Source organism: Monodelphis domestica, chromosome 1, assembly GCF_027887165.1.
Source record: "Monodelphis domestica isolate mMonDom1 chromosome 1, mMonDom1.pri, whole genome shotgun sequence".
Taxonomy (NCBI): domain Eukaryota; kingdom Metazoa; phylum Chordata; class Mammalia; order Didelphimorphia; family Didelphidae; genus Monodelphis; species Monodelphis domestica.
Window position 1 is genome coordinate 152,956,899 of NC_077227.1, and position 19,412 is coordinate 152,976,310.

The 19,412-nt window shown below is 38.0% G+C and overlaps 1 protein-coding gene and 1 pseudogene across 1 annotated transcript; one reads left to right on the forward strand and one right to left on the reverse strand.

Annotated features, from left to right (window-relative positions):
• Positions 1–4,196: 4,196 nt before the first annotated feature.
• Positions 4,197–7,834, reverse strand: RPS27L (ribosomal protein S27 like). Its single transcript, XM_007479541.2, has 4 exons — positions 7,437–7,834; positions 6,698–6,806; positions 6,157–6,267; positions 4,197–4,397 (listed from the first exon to the last, which is right to left on the reverse strand). The coding sequence occupies exons 1-4, from the start codon at positions 7,440–7,442 to the stop codon at positions 4,369–4,371; spliced, it is 255 nt and encodes an 84-aa protein (XP_007479603.1). The 5' UTR covers positions 7,443–7,834; the 3' UTR covers positions 4,197–4,368.
• A 9,741-nt stretch (positions 7,835–17,575) lies between these two features.
• LOC100022957 (cytochrome b-c1 complex subunit 2, mitochondrial-like) lies at positions 17,576–19,169 on the forward strand (annotated as a pseudogene).
• Positions 19,170–19,412: the final 243 nt, after the last annotated feature.

Here is a 19,412-nt window from a genome sequence, read left to right on the forward strand (position 1 = left end):
GAGATGAAGAGATCTCAAAGTGAATCGCCTCAATCTTTTCTGTAAATGTGAGGTAAGGTCCTCAATTGAGCAAGTTGAAGGAGGGGGAGCCCTAAAAGGCTTGAGGAGGACTGAAAAGGTTTGGAAGAGCTGCTGTGGTGAGTACAAGAGGGAGTTAATTAGAGAAATGTAAACAGATTGACTCAGCAGTGAGGGCTCATTTGAGGTTCTGTAAAACTCATTTGTAGTGGATCCAATCAGAATGGTTGAATGATTTTCTTTACATTTGTTCAGCAGTATGTGTGTAGGAACAAAGGTGTTGATTATTCATTAAACTTCGTTATGAAATTGTAATAGTGTCAGTGGCTGTTTCTTTTTATCCATTTCCCATTTTTCAGTATCAATGACTTGTTTAAAAAGTCAGGTTGGAGTTGCCCCAGTTGTGTGCCATCTTTTTATTCTTTGGGTTTTGATATTAATTGTGATATTTATTCAAACAAGTTGGTAGCTGAGCTACCCAGCTACCCCCTGAAACATTTTCTGCTGAAAGTGAGAAAGGATTTTAAGAATATATTTCCAGGGGCAGCCGGGTGGCTCAGTGTAGAGTGCCAAGCCTGGAGTTCTGAGAACCTGGGTTCAAATGTGGTCTCAGACACTTCCTAGCTGTGTGACCCTGGGCATATCACTTAACCCCCATTGCCTAGCCCTTACCACTCTTCTGCCTTGGAACCAATTCTCAGTATTGGTTCCAAGACAGAAGGTTAGGATTTTTAAAAAAAGAATATATTTCCAAACTTTAGATTTGAGAATTAAAATGTTTTGTAGAACATTCAAGCAATGCTTATCCACGTCTCTGATCTACAGGCCACCTTAAGAAAGTCTTATCCCTTTGCTTCCCTTCCTCTCCTCACCCAATAAAGTTCTCTCTACCTTATTTGACTTTAATATAAAACATGATTATTTTGATTTGCTCTTTTAAAATAATTTTTATTACTCTTAGAAACATAGAATTTTTAATTTTTTTTTTGCATTTCCCTCCCAAAGAAAGAAATTCAATTTCTTTTAACTTACTTCGTCTAGATTATTTCTTTTTGTCAGAGTAACCCTTAATAAAGAAATGTGGTGTGCCTCTTCCCTAACTCTTGAAATTTACTCTTTGGCCATGAAGCATTAAGAATGCCTTTATTCTTCCAAGGCATATAGAGTTCTCAAGTTATAATTTTCCTGTAAGAACAGATCATTAAAAGGCACATTATAGGTAAAGAAATCCTTTTTCAGGATCTGGGTGCCTAAACATTTTAAATTTTTATGTTTGAATATTAAATTTCCTATTGAATATTTTCCACCTTATAAAACATATTCATGAATTAAAGAATTATTTTAAATATACATTCATTTCCCCTCAAATGGGAAAGGACCTGTTTATATAAAATTATTTATAGCTGAACTTTTTGTGATGGCAAACTAAAGGAATGTCCTCCATTGGGGAATGGTTATGTGGTATATGATGGCTATAGAATACTATTGTGCTGTAAGAAACGATGAACAGGATGATTTCGGAAAGAACTGGAAAAATCTATGTGAACTAATGCAGAGTGAAACAAGCAGAACCAGGAGAAATGATCAAATATGATAACTTTGCTAGTAAAAGTAATACAATAATCCAGGAAAATTCTGAAGGATTTATGAAAAAGAAAGCTATCCACCTCTAGAACTGCTGCAGTAAAAATGCAGATGAAAATATGTGACCTATTACTTGTTTTTTTGGATATATAATTTGGGGTTTTGATTTTATAAGATTATTCACTTAAAATGAATAATATGGAAATGTTTTGCATGATAATACATGTACAACCCAGACTAAATTGCTTGTCAAATCTGGGAGAGGGGAGGGAAGAATAGACAACATGAATCATATAACTTTGGAAAAACTTGTGTAAATTTTTTATTAAAAAATAAAATATATATTAGTTTCCAGCATATATGTACTACTATAATTGCAAAACTAGCTTCCTTGTTCAGTCTATTTGATACACAAATATTTTGCCTTGAGTTTCATTTTTGGTTTTTGGGAGGCTTTTCGCTGGCCCATCTGTGATTTCAGTGGTATAACAAACTTCAAGTAAGGAACCTCTCTTCACAGGCAATATTGTCTCCGGTTCTGAAATTTATCGCCTTCCTGCTTCTTAAAGTTCTTGACTGTTATAACCATCACTATGATCGTTATCATTGGTTGGGTACCTTTTGTAGTACACTGGATTTGGGAGCATTTTGAATATTTCACCACATTATCAAATTTAAGCACATGAAATGCCATGATTAAAGTTGAAACTATGCGATTCTTGAGTTATCACTTTCCAACTCTATTGTTAAGCACCTTGTAAAAAATATCAGTCAGTTAACTGTACAGGGACTGGTCCCAAGGAATATCCATTAGAGGTTGAGAGCAAGTCTAACAAAGGTTCTGGGCCTCTAGATGCCAATTGCACTAGAGGGCCTGTGCTTCCAGAGATTCAGAGGTAGGACTGAATGCTTATTTGCGAACTTCATTTTTACAACCTTGGGATAAAACCAAGGAGCTGTGAGTTCGTATAGCTGTGGTGACCCAGTTATCCCAGGTCATACTGACCCAGATGTCTTGCCAAAACTCATTGTTGTCTCTATCCACCACCTTAAGCTCACCAATGTTTGGAGTGATGAGCAATTGTACAAACAAGTAACAAGCTAATGCTTCTGCTCAGTCATTTTAGAAGGTCTTCTACCTTTTTGTATAATGGATATCTTCTCAGAAAAATCTTTTTAAATGCATAAAATACAGGAGATTACAAAAGAAATCAATTAAATTGAAATAGTTATAAGAATATTAGGCAGCAAATTAACAATTCCCCTGAAATCTGTCCATAGTCCTGTTGGGTATTCATGGACCTCAGATTGAGAAATCCTACCCTAGAGTGAGGACCCAAACAAATGATCTTTTCCTTGTCCTTGTATTTGGTTGTTCAGTCTTTTTGGTTGTGTCTGATTCTTTGCAACTCCATTTAGGGTTTTCTTGACAAAGAAAGGAGAGTGGTTTGCCATTTCCTTCCTACACTTATTTTACAGATGAGGAAACTGAGGTAAACAAGATTAAGTGACATGCCCAGGGTCACACAAGTAGTAAATGTCTGAGGTCAGATTTAAAATCAGAAAGGTCAATCTTCCTGACTTCAGGCCGGGCACTTTATCCACTGTGCCACTTAGCTACCTGAGTCACTCCATACCACCCAATCAAAATTCTGGTAGCTGTTGTTACTCTCATCCAGGACAGTCATCTTCTTTCCCTATTGAGATCAGTGCCTGGCTCAGTCTCATGTGCCTAACTCCTGCCTGTCTAATAGATTTCAACCTACAAATCAATATTCCCTAAAACCCCTCATCTTCCAGGTCCTCATTTTTCATGACCTACTCCTCTACCCCACCTCAGCCACATACAGTGATACCAATACCTTTGATCTTAGTGTCCCACAAATGTACCTGTGCGTGAACTCAAATTCCCTTACCTGAGCATAATCTATTAGCATTCCACTTCTCCCTATGCCTTGTAATACCAAACCCTATTCTTTGTCTATACTGTGACCTCCAGTCCCTCAACCCTTTCATTCATTCCCAGGCTGTCACCTTTGTGCTAGCTACTCTTTTTTTTTTAACTTTCAGCATTTAGCATAGTGCCTAGGATTACCTTGTTGTAATGATGGCCTACTTGAGATTAGGAGCATTAGTCAGCACCATTTGGCAGGAAGTGAATAGAAACAGAGAAGACAGATACTGGAACCAGTATTGGACTTTGGAAAATGGGAATATGAAGAGGGAGTGAGGTGGGAAGAGATTAAAGGGTAGAAGAGAATGAAATATTGAACTAGTTAACTACAGGATCAAGCCAGAGAAGGAAAGTAAATGAAGTCAGAACAAGGATGATGATTTGTGAAGAGTATTTAAGGATGGAGGGACTGGAGTTATGTTGAGATGAAGAATGGGTTCAGAATCATGAGACACAGGGAAAGGCACAATACTAAGTAGAGGTCATGTTTGCTAAAAGTATTTCATAATTATTTATGGAAGCAGAACACTTACAAATTAGGCTGAGATTATGGTGTGTGTGTGTGTGTGTGTGTGTGTGTGTGCGCGCGCGTGCGCGCAAAGTCAAAAAACAATCCTACACAAAAAACACTAGGAGAATGTTGCATATAATCAAAATTTTAATGTAAAACAGACTCCAAAACAGCAGACCATTGCTATATACCTTACAAAGGAAAACTTAGTTATATTGACATATTAGATTAACTGGGACTGCTGAACAGATAAGGCTTTCCGAGATATATATAATGTTGGAAATCATGAAGTTGAAGGTCATTAATGTTGCTTTCTTCTAAATGAACAACCTGTAAAGAAGCAGATAAAAATAGCAGGATAGTCTGTCCTTGCACAATAGTTTTGGAAAAAGAAAAGCACTTTCTGATATATTCTATAATCTAGAATTTAAAACATTAAATTTTTATAAAGAGCTAAAATTTATTTTTTCACCCATAATTCTTAATAGAATTGAATTTTTGGCTTATGTAATTACCATTTCTACTTTTACCACCCAGGGCCTATAAAACCATTGGCTTGAATTATGGAGTTGAATCTGCTTTATGAAATCTGATGGAAAGTGAGGTCCTTATCTCCAGGAATAGATTTATAGTATTGTCCAAACTCACTTTGAATAGAGTTCCTTCCCATTCTTTATTTTTCCACACTTATCTTCTCTTAGTATCAATTCTAAGAAAGAAGAATGGCAAGGCTAGGCAATCAGTAATTCTTAAGTGATTTGCCCAGGGCCATACAGCTAGGAAGTGTCTGGCCAAATTTGAATCCAGGTCTTCCTGACTCCAGGCCTGGCACACACCTGAACTCTTTAAAAAAAAAAAAAAAGAAAAAGAAATCCACTGAAAGCATTCTACTATGAATTACCACCTTGAGATCTGTCAGGAGTTGTGAAAAACAATCAGGCCAACAGCAAAATTTGAAAGGCTTCTAGACTTACAGATTTTTTAAACATTAAGTAAAAAGGCTGGACCTGTGATTTTAATGATATAAAAATGATGCAACTCCTTCCCTTGCAGGCTGGCAATTTTTTGAAACAGAGTGGCCTAGAGTACTGAAAGGCAGAACTGGAAGCCTTTCTCCCTAACTCTTTCTACTGTGCCTCACTGCCTTTGTTTGAAAACATATCAGACCAACAACATATTGCTTTTTATTTAGTAATCATCTTTTCCTTTGAGCTCAAATACTTATACTTAACATTCAGATCCCAAAAGAAGGAGGAAATAAATTTATAATACGTTAAGCCTTATACTTGCAGATCTCTTCGATATTGGGGTCAGAGCTCAGATTTCCAAAATGCTACTTCTTGTTTCCAAGCATCACCTACATTTTGCAGATACTATTCTAGAACATGATTTATTGTCATCATACTACTGGAAGATAGTATATATCTTCTTGTCAGATGCTTTTGGAAGCAACCTAATTTGTGCTGTACTGGAAGTTCAATTGCTTGACAAATGAAACTTTCATATTTTAGGAAAAGATCTACATAGGTATACTTAACTGTTTTTGTTTCATTTTAGATAACCTATAAAAACAACTTTAATGAAAATGTTTGAGACATTTAAAGTAGAAAATATTGTCTTTGAATCTCAAACACAGACTACCTTGTCTGTTCATGTGGCCTTAAAAAAGAAATACAAGTGCATCTTACTTTATTCATACATGTTCCTGAAAAAATGTTGGCAAATTAAATAATTTTTCCAGTGACTTACATTACAATTTTTTTAGCTTTTTCTGACTTATTTTCAATTGTCAGAGCTAACACTTTAGCCCTAAGTTTCTCTGCCTCTAAATCTGATCAGTTAATCTGTATCTGTAAAATACCTAAACAAATTATGTGGGATAAGCACAAAAGAAGACTTCCTAAATTGAGGCTAGTAGGTTACAAGTGCTAGCTTAAAATCCAGACACTTAAAAGAACAATCCTTTTATAAAAGAATCTTTGAGCAACCTTAAATTATATTTTATGAGATTATCTATACTGAAAATTTAAAAACTAGAAAATTCATACTCCAACAATCTTATATCCAGATAGAAAATGCTAAACTATACCTTCTGTGAGTCTGGCCTTTCCTCCTGTAGGCTGGCATAACACAGTTGAACAACCTACACAAAGAACCACTGTCTGGGCATGACTGAAGACTGTGGTGATCTTATAGCAGCCTAAAAAAAAACAACACAGCATTGCTCAAAAATGAAACAGAGAAGCAAAATAATATTCACCAAACTCAGGAAGAGAACTATCACTTTAAGTGGAAAAGTCCTATCTTTCTCATGTTATCATTAAAATAAATTTCTCCATGTGAAAAGCTTGATTCAGTAAAAGTTCAAAATGGATTTTCCAAGTTACAAAACCCATTTTCCCTCCTTAATCCAAATTCTCTAACTAGGCACAAAAATCTGGCTGGCAACAATACTTTTTGGTACTTTTGTGTATGTGTGAGAAAATTCCCCTGTAGGAGTTACTAAATTTCCAATTACACTTTTCACCAGAAGAATAGGTTTTGGGAGTTTTCATATATGCTGCACTATCATTTCCTATAGATAGGTTTCATTTCATTAGATTAATAAAGAGCTGAGACTGAAATTTTACCTGGACACTTGACATCCATAAAATAAGAATTTGGACTCTGAACCAGGCGTTTCTTTTTATGTTTCTTCTTTTCATCCTCTAGGGATGGATGCACTAAATCTCTAGCCAACTGTAGAATAAAACAGAAAAAAGTGCGTCACTGTTAGTTTGCATTACGTAATGCTCCAGGACTTCAACCATATGTTTGGTCTGGAATACATCTACATGGCACATAGCAATTACTTTCAGAAGCTTAATCATCGATTCTTCTTTACTCTTAGACAACAGACCAAAATCAAAGCTTTAGAAGTATGACAATCCCCCTCCGCCCTCCTTCAAACTCCTAACCGAGGCAGGAAAGAGCGTTTCCCAGAAGGCTTTAATGCCCCGGGTTAACAGAAGTAGGGGGGCAAGGGGGAAGGGCCTGGAAAAGTCGTTTTATTTATTTTCCTTTTTTTTTTAAAGAAGTGGGGGAAAGCAAGAGAAGCTCCTTGGGAGTCCAAGGACCCGAGTCAGTATCCCATCGGTTTTATTCAAGTCCCTTCGCCTCTCCAAGCCTGTTTCCCCATCTGTAAAAACGAGTGCCACCTCTGCCCCCACCCACCCTCTCCGATACATAGAGGGGAGAGGGAACCTGGGATACCGAGTGGGAGCAAAGCGCAGCAGCCCCAGACCGGGCAAGTCGGGGCAAGCCTGGCCACATCCCCCGCCCACGCTCCGGGTCGGCCAGATTGCCGCAGGGCCCATGTGAACAACTCACAGGCATGTTGACGGTCCTGGAGACTCAACACCAACTGCCTCCCACGGCACCCAGCAGCCAAACAACCCTCGCTCCGCTGCACTGCGTCAGCTTCCGGGATAGAGAGCAGCGGAACTGTGGGAAGGAGAGGCGCCGCGCCGCCCGTGGCCACTCTGTCCTCTCTCTCGGTGGTGACCTCGGGCCCAAACCTGGGCTACCCGGCCCCTCCCGGGAAGGTGGCTCGTACCCCCAGAGGCCGGGAACCGGTGGGCCAGTCCTGGATGCTGGGCCTTGCGGGCAGAGGACTCCTCAGCCATGGACTAGCCTCCGGGGACTTTAGCCTCCCACCTCTCCTGCCGCAGCGGTGAGATGGCCTCCGGAGTCGCTTTTGACTCCTGCAATCTCTTCCTGCTGTCAAATATCTGAGGCTGGTGGTACAGAGTCCATAGGGCCACACCTGTTTAAGTGTCACCGAGGGCTCACCCCTTAAAAAAAAGATAAGGAAAATGAGGCCAATTTTTTAAAATCGGTTTTATTTAGAATTAGCAATGAAATGGCTATTGTGCTTATTGACTAATTTTTAAAAAATCTATTTACTATTGTCAACATGAAATCTAGAAACCCCAAACTTGTGGCCTACTGGGATCTGGTGAACCCCAGGTTTCAGGATTAGTTTATAGGTTGGAGACCCCAAAGTTTGTACTTGTTCCCTGTTCCCATGGGACTCCACCCTGAAAGGAATCCCAGGCTAGCAGTTTCAGACTGAGTGGCAGACCCTCAGGTGAATGACAATGCTAGTCCAGTGGGAGTAAGCATATGCTAAGGATCCTCTTTGTTTTAGGTAGTCTCCCCTAACGTATCAGAGACCTTTTCCCTAGAAGATCCACACCAGGAAAGGAACCATCCTTTAGTATCCATACTAAGTAGCGCCTTCTCTTACACCCTAGCCTCTAGCTATGATTCCTTTCCCAAGCTTGTTTGTATCCCATTTTCTTTGTAGCTATAGTGATGTCAATGTCCCTGCCCCTGGATTCCCCAAAGGGTATATAGGTTCCCCAAATTCTTTAGTTCCTTGGAGTCTGTGGCACTCCTAGGGATAACATCCCCAGAGTCCAGGGTTTATACCCTGAAAAAGTTGTAGCGCCAGACTCTTGAGTAAAGAATTAAATACTGGACTTATCCCTATCCTGATTAAAGACTTGTTTTTTTCTAATTATTTGATAGTTCTGTGTTATTTCCAAGTTAACACTATATACTATCAAGAATTGGCCATGTCTATTGTTTATTTTTAATATCAGTTTTATTCATTATCAATGAAATGGTCATGGTGCTTATTTTATGTCAATTTTATTTACTGAATTGTCAATGAAATGGTCATTATGCTTTTGTTATTAAATGAAGCTTAATATTTCAGCCATCAAGTCACATGCCCCAAGAAGATACTTAGGTAGATCCTTGTGCTGCTTAGAGTGGATATTCTTCACTTTGGCCCAGATTTTCAATTTTATCTTCATTTTTCAAACTATACATTTCTTGTGTTCTTGTCTTCTCATAAATCTATACCTGGCATGGGATGTTGTACCCCCAAATTATAGAAGTTTTTCAGGCCAAACTGTAAGCAGGAAAATTCCTTTGCTTCCTTGTATCCTTGTGACAAAAACATCAAAATGTCTGAGAAGACCCTGCTACATCAAAAGGAAAGTCCTCTGAGAGAATTATCCTCCTTGGATGGTCCGCTATGTTTCCCGATAGACACAGAGATAAATCTCCAGGCTATGCTTTGATACCAGGTTGTATCTAAAATATTAGGGAACAAATATCCCCTAAAGTATCAGGTCTTCCTTAATCTTTAGGACATAAGAGCACCACTCTAACCCAGGTTAGATGACCAATTCCTCCTTAGTCCCTCCTAAAGTCACTTATTACCTGTTGTAAAGACCCCAGAATTCATGTCCTCAGGGAGGCAGCTTTTCATCAATGTTGTCTTCCTGGCCAAATTCAACATTACCTTCTAAATTAATAAACTTCTCTTTTTATTTTTAAGCTAAGTTTTGGAGTCTTGCAAAGGGTACCCATCCTGAGCCCAGGGGGTTCACCTCAAGCCCCCACAACATACTGAATGTACCAGAGATCTTCTACATCCTTTGCCACTTCATAGATAGCCCCTTAACACAAGTAAAGTCAAAGAAAACATGATAGTTACATATGAGGTACTGTGCAAGGTTCTGGGAATAGACATATTTAGATTCTTGCTCTCAACACAATTAGAGTCACAGGGTGGTCAGGCATCCACAAATAACTATGATTCTAGTGAAAATTAGAGGTCTTAGAAAAGTACTATGAGAGATATGAGGAGGGAGTATTGTCCTATAGGAAGATCAGGGCAACTTCTTGAAGAACCCAGCACTAGAACTGGACCCTACAGAATGGGAGGAACTTCTAAGGCAATGAGTTGAGAGATAGTAGTTTAGGGCCCTTGAAAACAGAAGAGGGTAAGAAAATAGCTTTAAGATCAGGGGCAAAACCCTTTAAGTACTCGATTCTGGATCTAGCTCTCTTCCCTTTCTTTTCAATTGTGGATCTAGTTCAATTTCTATCTTGTGAGAAAATTTAAGTCAATTGTGGGAATTGTGAGAAAACTTTATTGCATTGTTTGAACCTAACCCTGAATATCTAGCAACGTGGACTACCTCTACCTGCTGCTTAGAAACCCTTAATTAAGCACTTCAGTTATGCCCTCCAAAAACCCAGTCAGATCCAAAGATCCATGCTGAGAATTTTCTCACAATTATACATCTCAACGAACCCATATTTCTTACATGTGATCTGCCTCTCTACAGTTATTGTTTCCCTAGTCCTTTGATTGAATACAGACACTCCAGGGAAGTAGAACACAGTTTTTCTGATTTCAGGGAATTGCACCTCTTGTCTTTTCCCCTCCCACCTTGGAAAGTCTCTAATCTTTCCTTTAATTAGAAATCAAATGACCTAATTTTGTAATTGGAAGCTAGGTGACTCAGTGGACAGATTGCCAGGAAGTGGATAGAATTCAGGAAGACCTGAGTTTAATCCAACCTGACACTTATTAGTTGACCCCAAGGAAGTCACCAAACCCTATTTGCCTTAATTTCTTCATTTGTAAAGTGAGGTTGAGAAGGAAATGGCATACCACTCCAGTATCTTTGCCAAGAAAATCCCAGATGACATCAGGAAGAATCAGACACAGCTGTTCAGACTGAACAACAATTTTATATCCTGCTTAATTATTTTCTTGTAATTAATTTGTCTTACTTGATTGCTTTTAGTGCATAAAAGTCTGTTTCCTCCTGTATTTGAGGTCTAATACCAAACCCTAGAAAGATCTGGAACTGATTTGTTTTACAATTAGAATGCATTGCTTAATAAAATGATATGCTGAACAATTCAAGCCTTTGTTTCCACAGTCATTTCATCTTTGACCAGCCACAAGGACCATTTCACACTCTTCAGATTGACTAAGATGACAGAAAAGGAAAATGCCAAGTGCTAGAGGGGATGTAAGAAAGTAGGTATACCAATGTATTATTACTGGAGCTGTGAAGGAGCCCAACCATTATGGAGAGGGCTTTATGCATCCCCTTTTGGCCCAACATTACTGTAACTAAATCTATACCCCAAATACATAAAATAAAGAAAGGACTTTATGTACAAAAATGTTTATAGCAGCTCTTCTTTTGGTGGCAAAGAATTAGAAATTGAGGGGCTGACCATCAGTTATGGAATGGCTGAATAAAAGTTACAATTTATGAATATGAGGAAATACTATTATACTGAAGGGGATGATTTCAGAAAAACCTGAGAAGACTTATATGAATTGGTGCAAAACGAAATAAGCAGAATCAGAAGAATGTTTTACACAGCAACAACAATAATGTAGAGAAAATCAATTATGAAATTGTGAAATTTGAACAACACAACATCCCCCCCCCAAAGAATCATGATATGCTATCCACCTCCAGAAGAGAACTGATGGGTTCAGTGAGTAGACTGAAGCATATTTTTTCTTTTTTTTAAAGATCCAGAATCGAGTACATAATGGAGTTAGTGTGGTTCACTCAATCCCCACTACCATTTGCTATCCTAATTCCCTCAATTCCCTCATACCTCAGAGTTGGAACTTGATTTGAATTGAAATCCAAACTTGACATAACAATGATGTTACCCCCTGAATCTTCTCTAGATTAACTAGCCTTCCACCTCATATGACATAGACTAGAGGCCTTTCACCATTCATGCTTTTCTCTGTTGCTCTTAAAGCAATTTATCCATGTCCTTCTTAAATATATCCTTTTCTATATGGTCCTGGGGAAGCAAGTGAAAGAACAATGCTTACTCTTTCTAGGGATCTCACAAAACTTCTGGATCCAGGATACAAACTCACTCCACAAATGTATTCTAACTCATTTGCTAAGGAAATGGACACATATTTCAAATTAAGGCTAAATTGAGGGAATTTTGGGGGGGCTGCCACATTATACTGCTGACCTATATTGAGGGGGTGATCCAATAAAATACATTTTTTAAAGAAAAAAATTGTCTAACCATGTCTTCTCCATTCTGTACTTCTGAAGTTGATCTTAAGTATAAAACTTTAAATTTATCCATATTAAATTTCAGCTTATTAGATTGAGTCCAGTGCTCTAGTTTTTAAGATTTTTTTGGATCTTGTCATCCAGTGTATTACATATGCCTCTCCACTTTGTGTCATCTGAAGATTTAATGAACCTCTCTTCTATACCTTTAGCCAAATTATTGTTAAAAATGTTAATAGCACAGGGCCAACCACAGAGCCCTCTAATGAAGGCTTTCTGCCCTTTGAACACTTAACCATTAGTGACTATCTTCCAAGTCCAACCATCTAATCAATTCAATTTAATTGTATTATTGTAATCTAAATCTCTCCATCTTCTCTACAAGCATAGTATGAGGTACTTCATGAAATGTTTTGCTAAAAATTTTTATCTGTGGAATTTTCTTCATCTACCTGTAATGGAGGGAATAACCCTAGTTGCTTGTCCTAATGAGGGGTAAATTTGAAACTCCACTGGATTTCCTTTGCCATGAGAGATGTATTGGAAGAAATTTGGAGTATTGTGTGGTATAGGGACACAGAGGAAATTTTCCTGGACCATTAAGGGGATTGCCAATGGCACAAGGACCTTTGGAGAAAACTTGCTGTGTCCTGAGTCAAAAGGGGAACCTGGAAATTTTGTCTAGTCTCCTTTTTGAATGGCCTTATCTTCTGAGGGACTCACAGAAGAATTTTCACCCAAGACAGTTTGGTTTCTTATCTCAAAGTGAGAAGGTAACTTTCAGAACTATTCCCAAGTCCTAAATCACTTTGGGAAGAATTCCATATTGCTCCCAAAGCTCTGTAGGGACCAAGTTGCCTTCTGATAAAAGAAACTGGATTTCCTTTTCCTTATTTTTTTTTTTGAGTCAGTTAAGTGGGACAGTAGATAGAGGGCTAAACCTGGAGTTAGTAAGATCTGAGTGAAAATTTCACCCCAAATCCTTCCTAGTTGTGACCTGGGCAAGTCACTTAACCTCTGGTTACATTAGTTTCCTCAACTAAAAAATTAGGAAAAGAAGAGCACCTACCTTTTAGGTAGGACACTAGCACAGTGGCTTATACATGGTAGGTGCTTTTCTTCTGTTGCCTTTGGGGTGAGGAAAGATATTCCAAACCAAGCCTTTGTTAAGTACTAAGAAAGCAGTAATTTCAGACAAACTGTAAAAATGTTTTTGCTGAATCTGCATAACTCTCTATTTGGGGATAGCTATATGTTCATCTGTGCATGTGGGGCTATATAAGATCTGTTCCACATTAACTCTTTTAAGATTCTTTTCCTTTTGACACTGGGGAAGCTTATGCCTCCTTGTGATCTCAAAGAACTGTTCTGTATGGAGTATATACACATGCTCAAAATATACTCTAATTTGCTGAGAATAACAAATTTTTAAGGAAGGAAAGACTATAATGGAGGGCAAGCCAATGGGGACCGAGTCTTTGGCACATAAGCAATATTGTCTGTTTACTACATACCCACAAAGAGCCTTGGGGAGCCCATTTTTGGAAATGCATGTTATATTTTTAATTGAGGAGCCCTGTTTCTGTGACTATTTTCTGTCTACTTTCTTTTTATTGGAGGAGATGAGGGAGGAAACCTTTCAATTGGCTCTTGAGCTACAACTGAGTGTGCATACAAAGGGCTCCAAAAGAGGAACTTGAGTCCTCCCTTTCAAGTAATGAAATATTCCTTACTTCCCCAAGTGAAGGGCAGCCATCACCTAGCCTAGAAATGCATGGGTCTATTCCTTCTATCCCTATTGTGTTTAGGTTTTTTTTTTTTTTCCTGAGCTTAGGTAAAGGACTATTGGTACCAAAATGACCTTATCATCTCTGCAAGATCAAAAAAGGCATCAAAAGTGAAGCAGGAGTCCATGGCAGGGATTAGGCAGAACATCCTATGTGGCCTAGTCCAGTAGTGAATCCCCGAGATACTATCAGCTGAAGTACTAGGTTCTGCAAGCAAAGGAATGACTTTTTATTACTAAGTTCAGAAAAAACTTAATAAGATGAATTTTTATAGCAACTACTTTAAGTTTAAGCTCACTTTCCTTGGGAATAGAGGAGGAAGTGAGCTCTGGTTTGGGGTAGATATTTTATAGAGTTCTTGCTCTATCTTTTCCAGTAAATATCACTGTGCAAAAGAGACTCTGTTGGGATTCAGGCATGAACTTATTATGTAAGTATTAAAGATTTATTCAAAAATTGACTTATGAACAATATGCTTAGGAACTGTAAAAGTTAAAATTAGATCTCAATAATAAAAATATTATATTTTAAGAGATTTATTAATGATCATTAGAAATCAAGGAATAAAGAAGATACAAAATAAAGACCATGTGCCCATGGCTGATCAACCAGTTCAAACACCTGCCTTACCACCACCAAGCTCAGGATCAGAAGTAAAAGAGCTGGGACCTTCCACATCCCCACCTAATATCCCCTATCTATAGGAAGTACATAATGACAGGAAGTCAGTGGGCTCCTGGGAAATGTAGTTCTTTTTTAGGGTAATGGATTTTCAATTATATAGTACTAAACTTATGGATATAATTCTTATATTTCTCATGACTGATTTCTTGATCCTTGTTATAAAGTAAAACATATCTCATGGTATTCTGACCACTTCCCAAGCCTATAGTCCAAAAGTCAATTGGACATCTGGGTGGGATTCTAAGTCCTAAATTATCCTAGCCTCCACCTCTTTGATCTAGTGGTAGTCAACCAAGCCACTGTTAAATTCTCAACCATGTCACATATTCACTAACTACCACCCATTCCCCATTCCTTGATTCTACAATAAAAATTGGGGACATGTGTGGCTCTCTCTTTCCATCATCAGTGGAGTGTGAATTTTGTCTGGCTAATCCACGAAGGTTGTGACAAGTACCCTCAAATCTCTGTGAAACTTTTCTTTCTTCTTTCTCTCTTTATTACCTCCTCAAGTCAGTCCTTTCAGCATCTAACTCAGCAGTTCAAAAAACAGCTGCGAGATCACGTGAATATAAAACATTTTTTTTCTTTTCTCCTTAATTTGAATTGAACACAGCCATTTTTTTTTAACCATAAGCAGCAGGGCCCTGCCAGGGAAGCTGTTTCTGAATCTCCCTTTCCTTAGGGAACAAACAACCTACTTAGCCAACCCTCACTGACAATACTAGCTGGCTAGATTACTCTTAACTAATGGTGAGAAAAACCTGGACAAAGTTTTGGCCTTGTCCTGCTCCTGGAAGTCTACTTTCCTTCACCCCCTCCCCCAAGTCCCCATGTGTCTCCAGTTTTTTAAATTTAAGTGAAAAGTAAAAAACCTGGTGAGACCAGCTAGGAAAAGTAGAGGCTTTACTCAAAGAGGGAAATGGTTTTACCCTGAAGGGGAAGGAGAGAAGGCTTGTGATCCCTCCAAATCAAACAAAAACCCAGCCTTAGCCTCAGGCAAAAGGCTTTGTTTTCTGTCTCCTTTTGGCCTAGAGGACTTGATTGGATTAAAAGGCTTTTAAAAAGGACTACACCCAGATCTTTTTTTTTTACTCCCTGACTTTAACCTTTAGCCAGTAGTGACATCTACTGACTAAAACCAAAATTATAAATAATTTGAAGAAAAAAATATATATATAAATGAATACTATATTCTATGAAATTTTCATGGCATTTGAAAAATTAGGGATATTAAAGATTTCAGAATGCTTCCCATTTCTTATGTTCTTAGGTAATTTCATTTTTATATTCCTAAATATTGTAACAAGAAATGCTACCTTGAAAACTTTTGAAGCTAAAATTCAGGAAAACATACAAAACCAATTAGAGAAATACTTCTCACAGGGTCAAATGGAAAATACTGACCCCACCCAAAACATGTATGAACCTTACAAACCTGCTTCTGAACCTCTAAATGAGGAAATTCCTTTCCCCAAAATAGAGATGGAAAACACCTCTCCTATAGCTCAGCTGCTGGACTGCTTCTCTTGTGGTCTGCAAATCTTGGCTGAACTTACTTCCCAAGACCCTTTTCCTGAAATCCAAACTTCCAAAATCCCAGTTTCTCCTGTTCCTTCTCCCACCCAAAATCCAATTCTAGCCCCAAGGAAATCTCATCCTTCTAAAGAAACTCTTTCTAGTCAAACTGACTCAGAGGTACCAAATTCAACTAGAGGCCTTTTTCCTCTAAGAGAAGTACCCAAAATAGGACACAATGGGGACGTGGTGACTCTAAGGCACCATATACCATTTACTCCCCAAGAAATAAATTAATTCACACGAAATGTTCCCACATATGAATAAGACCCCTTTATGGTAACAAAAAAAGATGACAGACATTTTTTTCAGTATAATCTGTTTTACAAAGACATTGGAAACTTACTCCAGGCTTTCTTAATGGAACGTGAGAAAAATAAAATAATTTCTCATGTCAATAAAGTCCAGGGGCACAATGCAGCACACTGGCCATCTCAGGATCCCTAATGGAACTATAACAACTCTGAGGATTATGTACAACTATATCATTGTAGGGAGGCCATTCTAACTGCTATGAGAGAGTGCACTGAAAGCACAGATAAGTGGATGGAATTTGAAAAAATTAAGCAAAATGATGACGAATCACCCTCCAGATTCATGGACAGAATAATTGAGTTTGGGGGTCAATACCTAGATTTTGACAAAGAAAGAAAATCGCATAAGACAAATTAGAAGGAACTTTGTCAATAACTCTTGCAAAGTGATCAGGGATTGTTTTAGAACTCATTGCCCAAGGTGGTCTGAAATGGATCTTGATGATTTGAGAAAAACTGCTCTATATGATTCAAAAGGAAACAAAGAAAAAGAGGAAGAGACCAATGATCTCATAAAGAAAATGGAGAAACAATTGAAATATTTAAGAGATAAGATTGATAAACTGGAAAAAGGGTATGATATTCAACCAATGGCACTTGCCCCTATCCAAGAATTTAACTATCTATCCATTACCTGCCAATTCTGTGAGAAGAAGAGCCATAGAATTATGATGGAGTATAGACACTTATTCAAGGCAATCAAAAATAATATGCAATTTAATAACAACTACAGAAATAATAATTATAGAAATAACTATAATAATGATAATAGAAACCACAACTTTAGGAATGATAACAGTAGGAATAGAAATTGGATAAATGATAACTCAAATCAAATGACCCAACAACAATATAACTTAAGTGAAACTCATCCAAGAAATAGTAAGGGTGCTACCGCCCCTCCAGGTGGGGCAGAAGGTGGTGCCCCTTAGATTCTATTGTTTTTGTAGATATTAACCCTTTTCAGTTTTGTCTCCCCTCCACATAGTAGCAAAGAAGAAGGAAGATAGAAGAAGAAATGGATTTTTGAATACAGTACCCCTGTGATTATGAAATATACACATTTTTAACATTTTTGTTTTTCTTCCCTATTGATGGATCTGTACTATTTTGTTGCACTTTACTTGTTCCTTACATTATTTGATTTTTTTCTCTCATTTTTTGCATTTGAAGCACATGTCATCTTCTATCAAGACTGATTCAGGAAATGGAGGTCCTCTGCCACCATCTTGCTTTCTCTGAGCCCTGCTAGTGCTGGGTCAAAAGTGAGTTGGAGCCATGAAGCTGCTAATGGGTGCTGGATCCTTCTCGAAATGGTTTTATTCCCTTAAAGTTGCTCCAAGAATAAAAACCTCTACTGTCAAAGCAGCCATACAACTCTATCCTGAGGAACTTCAGCAAACAAAGTTACCAAATGGCTTAGTGATTGTTTCCATGGAAAACTATGCTCCAACTTCAAGAATTGGTTTATTCATTAAAGCTGGTAGTAGATATGAAGATGCTACCAATTTTGGAACCTCCCATTTACTCTGACTTGCATCCAATTTGACTACCAAAGGAGCTTCTTCTTTTAAGATAACTCGAGGGACTGAAGCAGTTGGTGGCAAATTAAGTGTGACTGGTACAAGGGAAAATATGGCTTACCTTCGTGATGATATTGATATTCTAATGGAGTTCCTGCTCAATGTCACCACAGCACCAGAATTTCGACGCTGGGAAGTAGCAGATCTTCAGTCACAGCTAAAGATTGATAAAGAAATTGCTTTTCAAAACCCCCAAACTGGTGTGATTGAAAATCTGCATGTTGTAACTTATTGGAATGCTCTTTAAAATTCCTTGTATTGTCCTGATTATAAGGTTGGAAAAATTACTCCAGAAGAGCTTCATTATTATATACAGAACAATTTTACAAGTGCAAGAATGGCTCTGGTTGGAATTGGTGTAGGCCATACTATCCCAAAGCAAGTTGCTAAGCAGTTTCTAAATATGAGGGGTGGGCCTGGCATGTCTGGTGCAAAGGCACAATACAATGGAGGTGAAATTCGAGTGCAGAATGGTGATAGTCTTGTCCATGCTGCCATTGTAGCTGAGGGAGCTACCTCAGAAAGTGCAGAGGCAAATGCATTTAGTATCCTTCAGCATGTCCTTGGTGCAGGCCCTCATGTTAAGAGGGGTAGCAATGTTACCAGCCTGCTATGCCAGGCTGTGGCCAAGGGAACAAACCAGCCATTTGATGTTTCAGCCTTTAATGCAAATTACTCTGATTCTGGACTCTGGGATTTATGCTATATCTCAGGCTGCAGTTGCTGGTGATGTTATCAAGGCAGCTTACAATCAGGTAAAAGCAGTTGCCAGAGGTACCCTTTCTGAAGCAGATGTCACAGCACCTAAAAACTAAAGGCTGCATAACTGATGTTAATGGAATCTTCAGAAGGCTATCTGGATGAAATTGGGTCCCAGGCTCTGGCATCTGGTTCATATGTCACACCATCATCTGTTCTCCAAGCAATCGACTCTGTGGCTGCTGCTGATGTTGTAACAGCAGCAAAAAAGTTTGTTTCTGGCAAGAAGTCAATGGCAGCAAGTAGAAATCTGGTCAATACTCCATTCCTTGATGACTTACAATAATGAAGCATCTATTAAAGAAGAAAACAAAACACTTTCTCAGTGAACTGGCAGAATAGGCCTCAGTGAAAGATCAGATTTTATTAACACTGTTGGTTTTTTTAATTTATCAATGGAAAAATGGTGAAACAAGTGAGACAAATTCCACTTGGTCTAATGTAAAGTCAATAAAAACATTCTCTTTAAAAAAAAAAAGACTGATTGACTATATCCTATCACAAGCATTGGAGATAATAATCCATAGACAAGTGGATACTGTTTTTTGGGAACACATTGAATTTCTGAATTTTCCCCCTTATTTTTATTATTGCATTTCTTTTATTTTGATTAAAATATTTTATTTTTTCCCTTTTCTCATTTCTTGTACTTAAGGTACATATAATCAATATTACTTTCTTATTCTGCAATAATATCAGTTTAAAATGCATATATACTTTC

What these genes read in the sequence shown, in the direction of transcription:
- RPS27L (XM_007479541.2), bottom strand. An exon ending in TATGGATGTCAAGTGTCCAG is followed by an intron (nt 6,268 to 6,697) that starts GTAAAATTTCAG and finishes GTTTTTTTTTAG; the next exon opens with GCTGCTATAAGATCACCACA. An exon ending in AAAGGCCAGACTCACAGAAG is followed by an intron (nt 4,398 to 6,156) that starts GTATAGTTTAGC and finishes GCTTCTTTACAG; the next exon opens with GTTGTTCATTTAGAAGAAAG.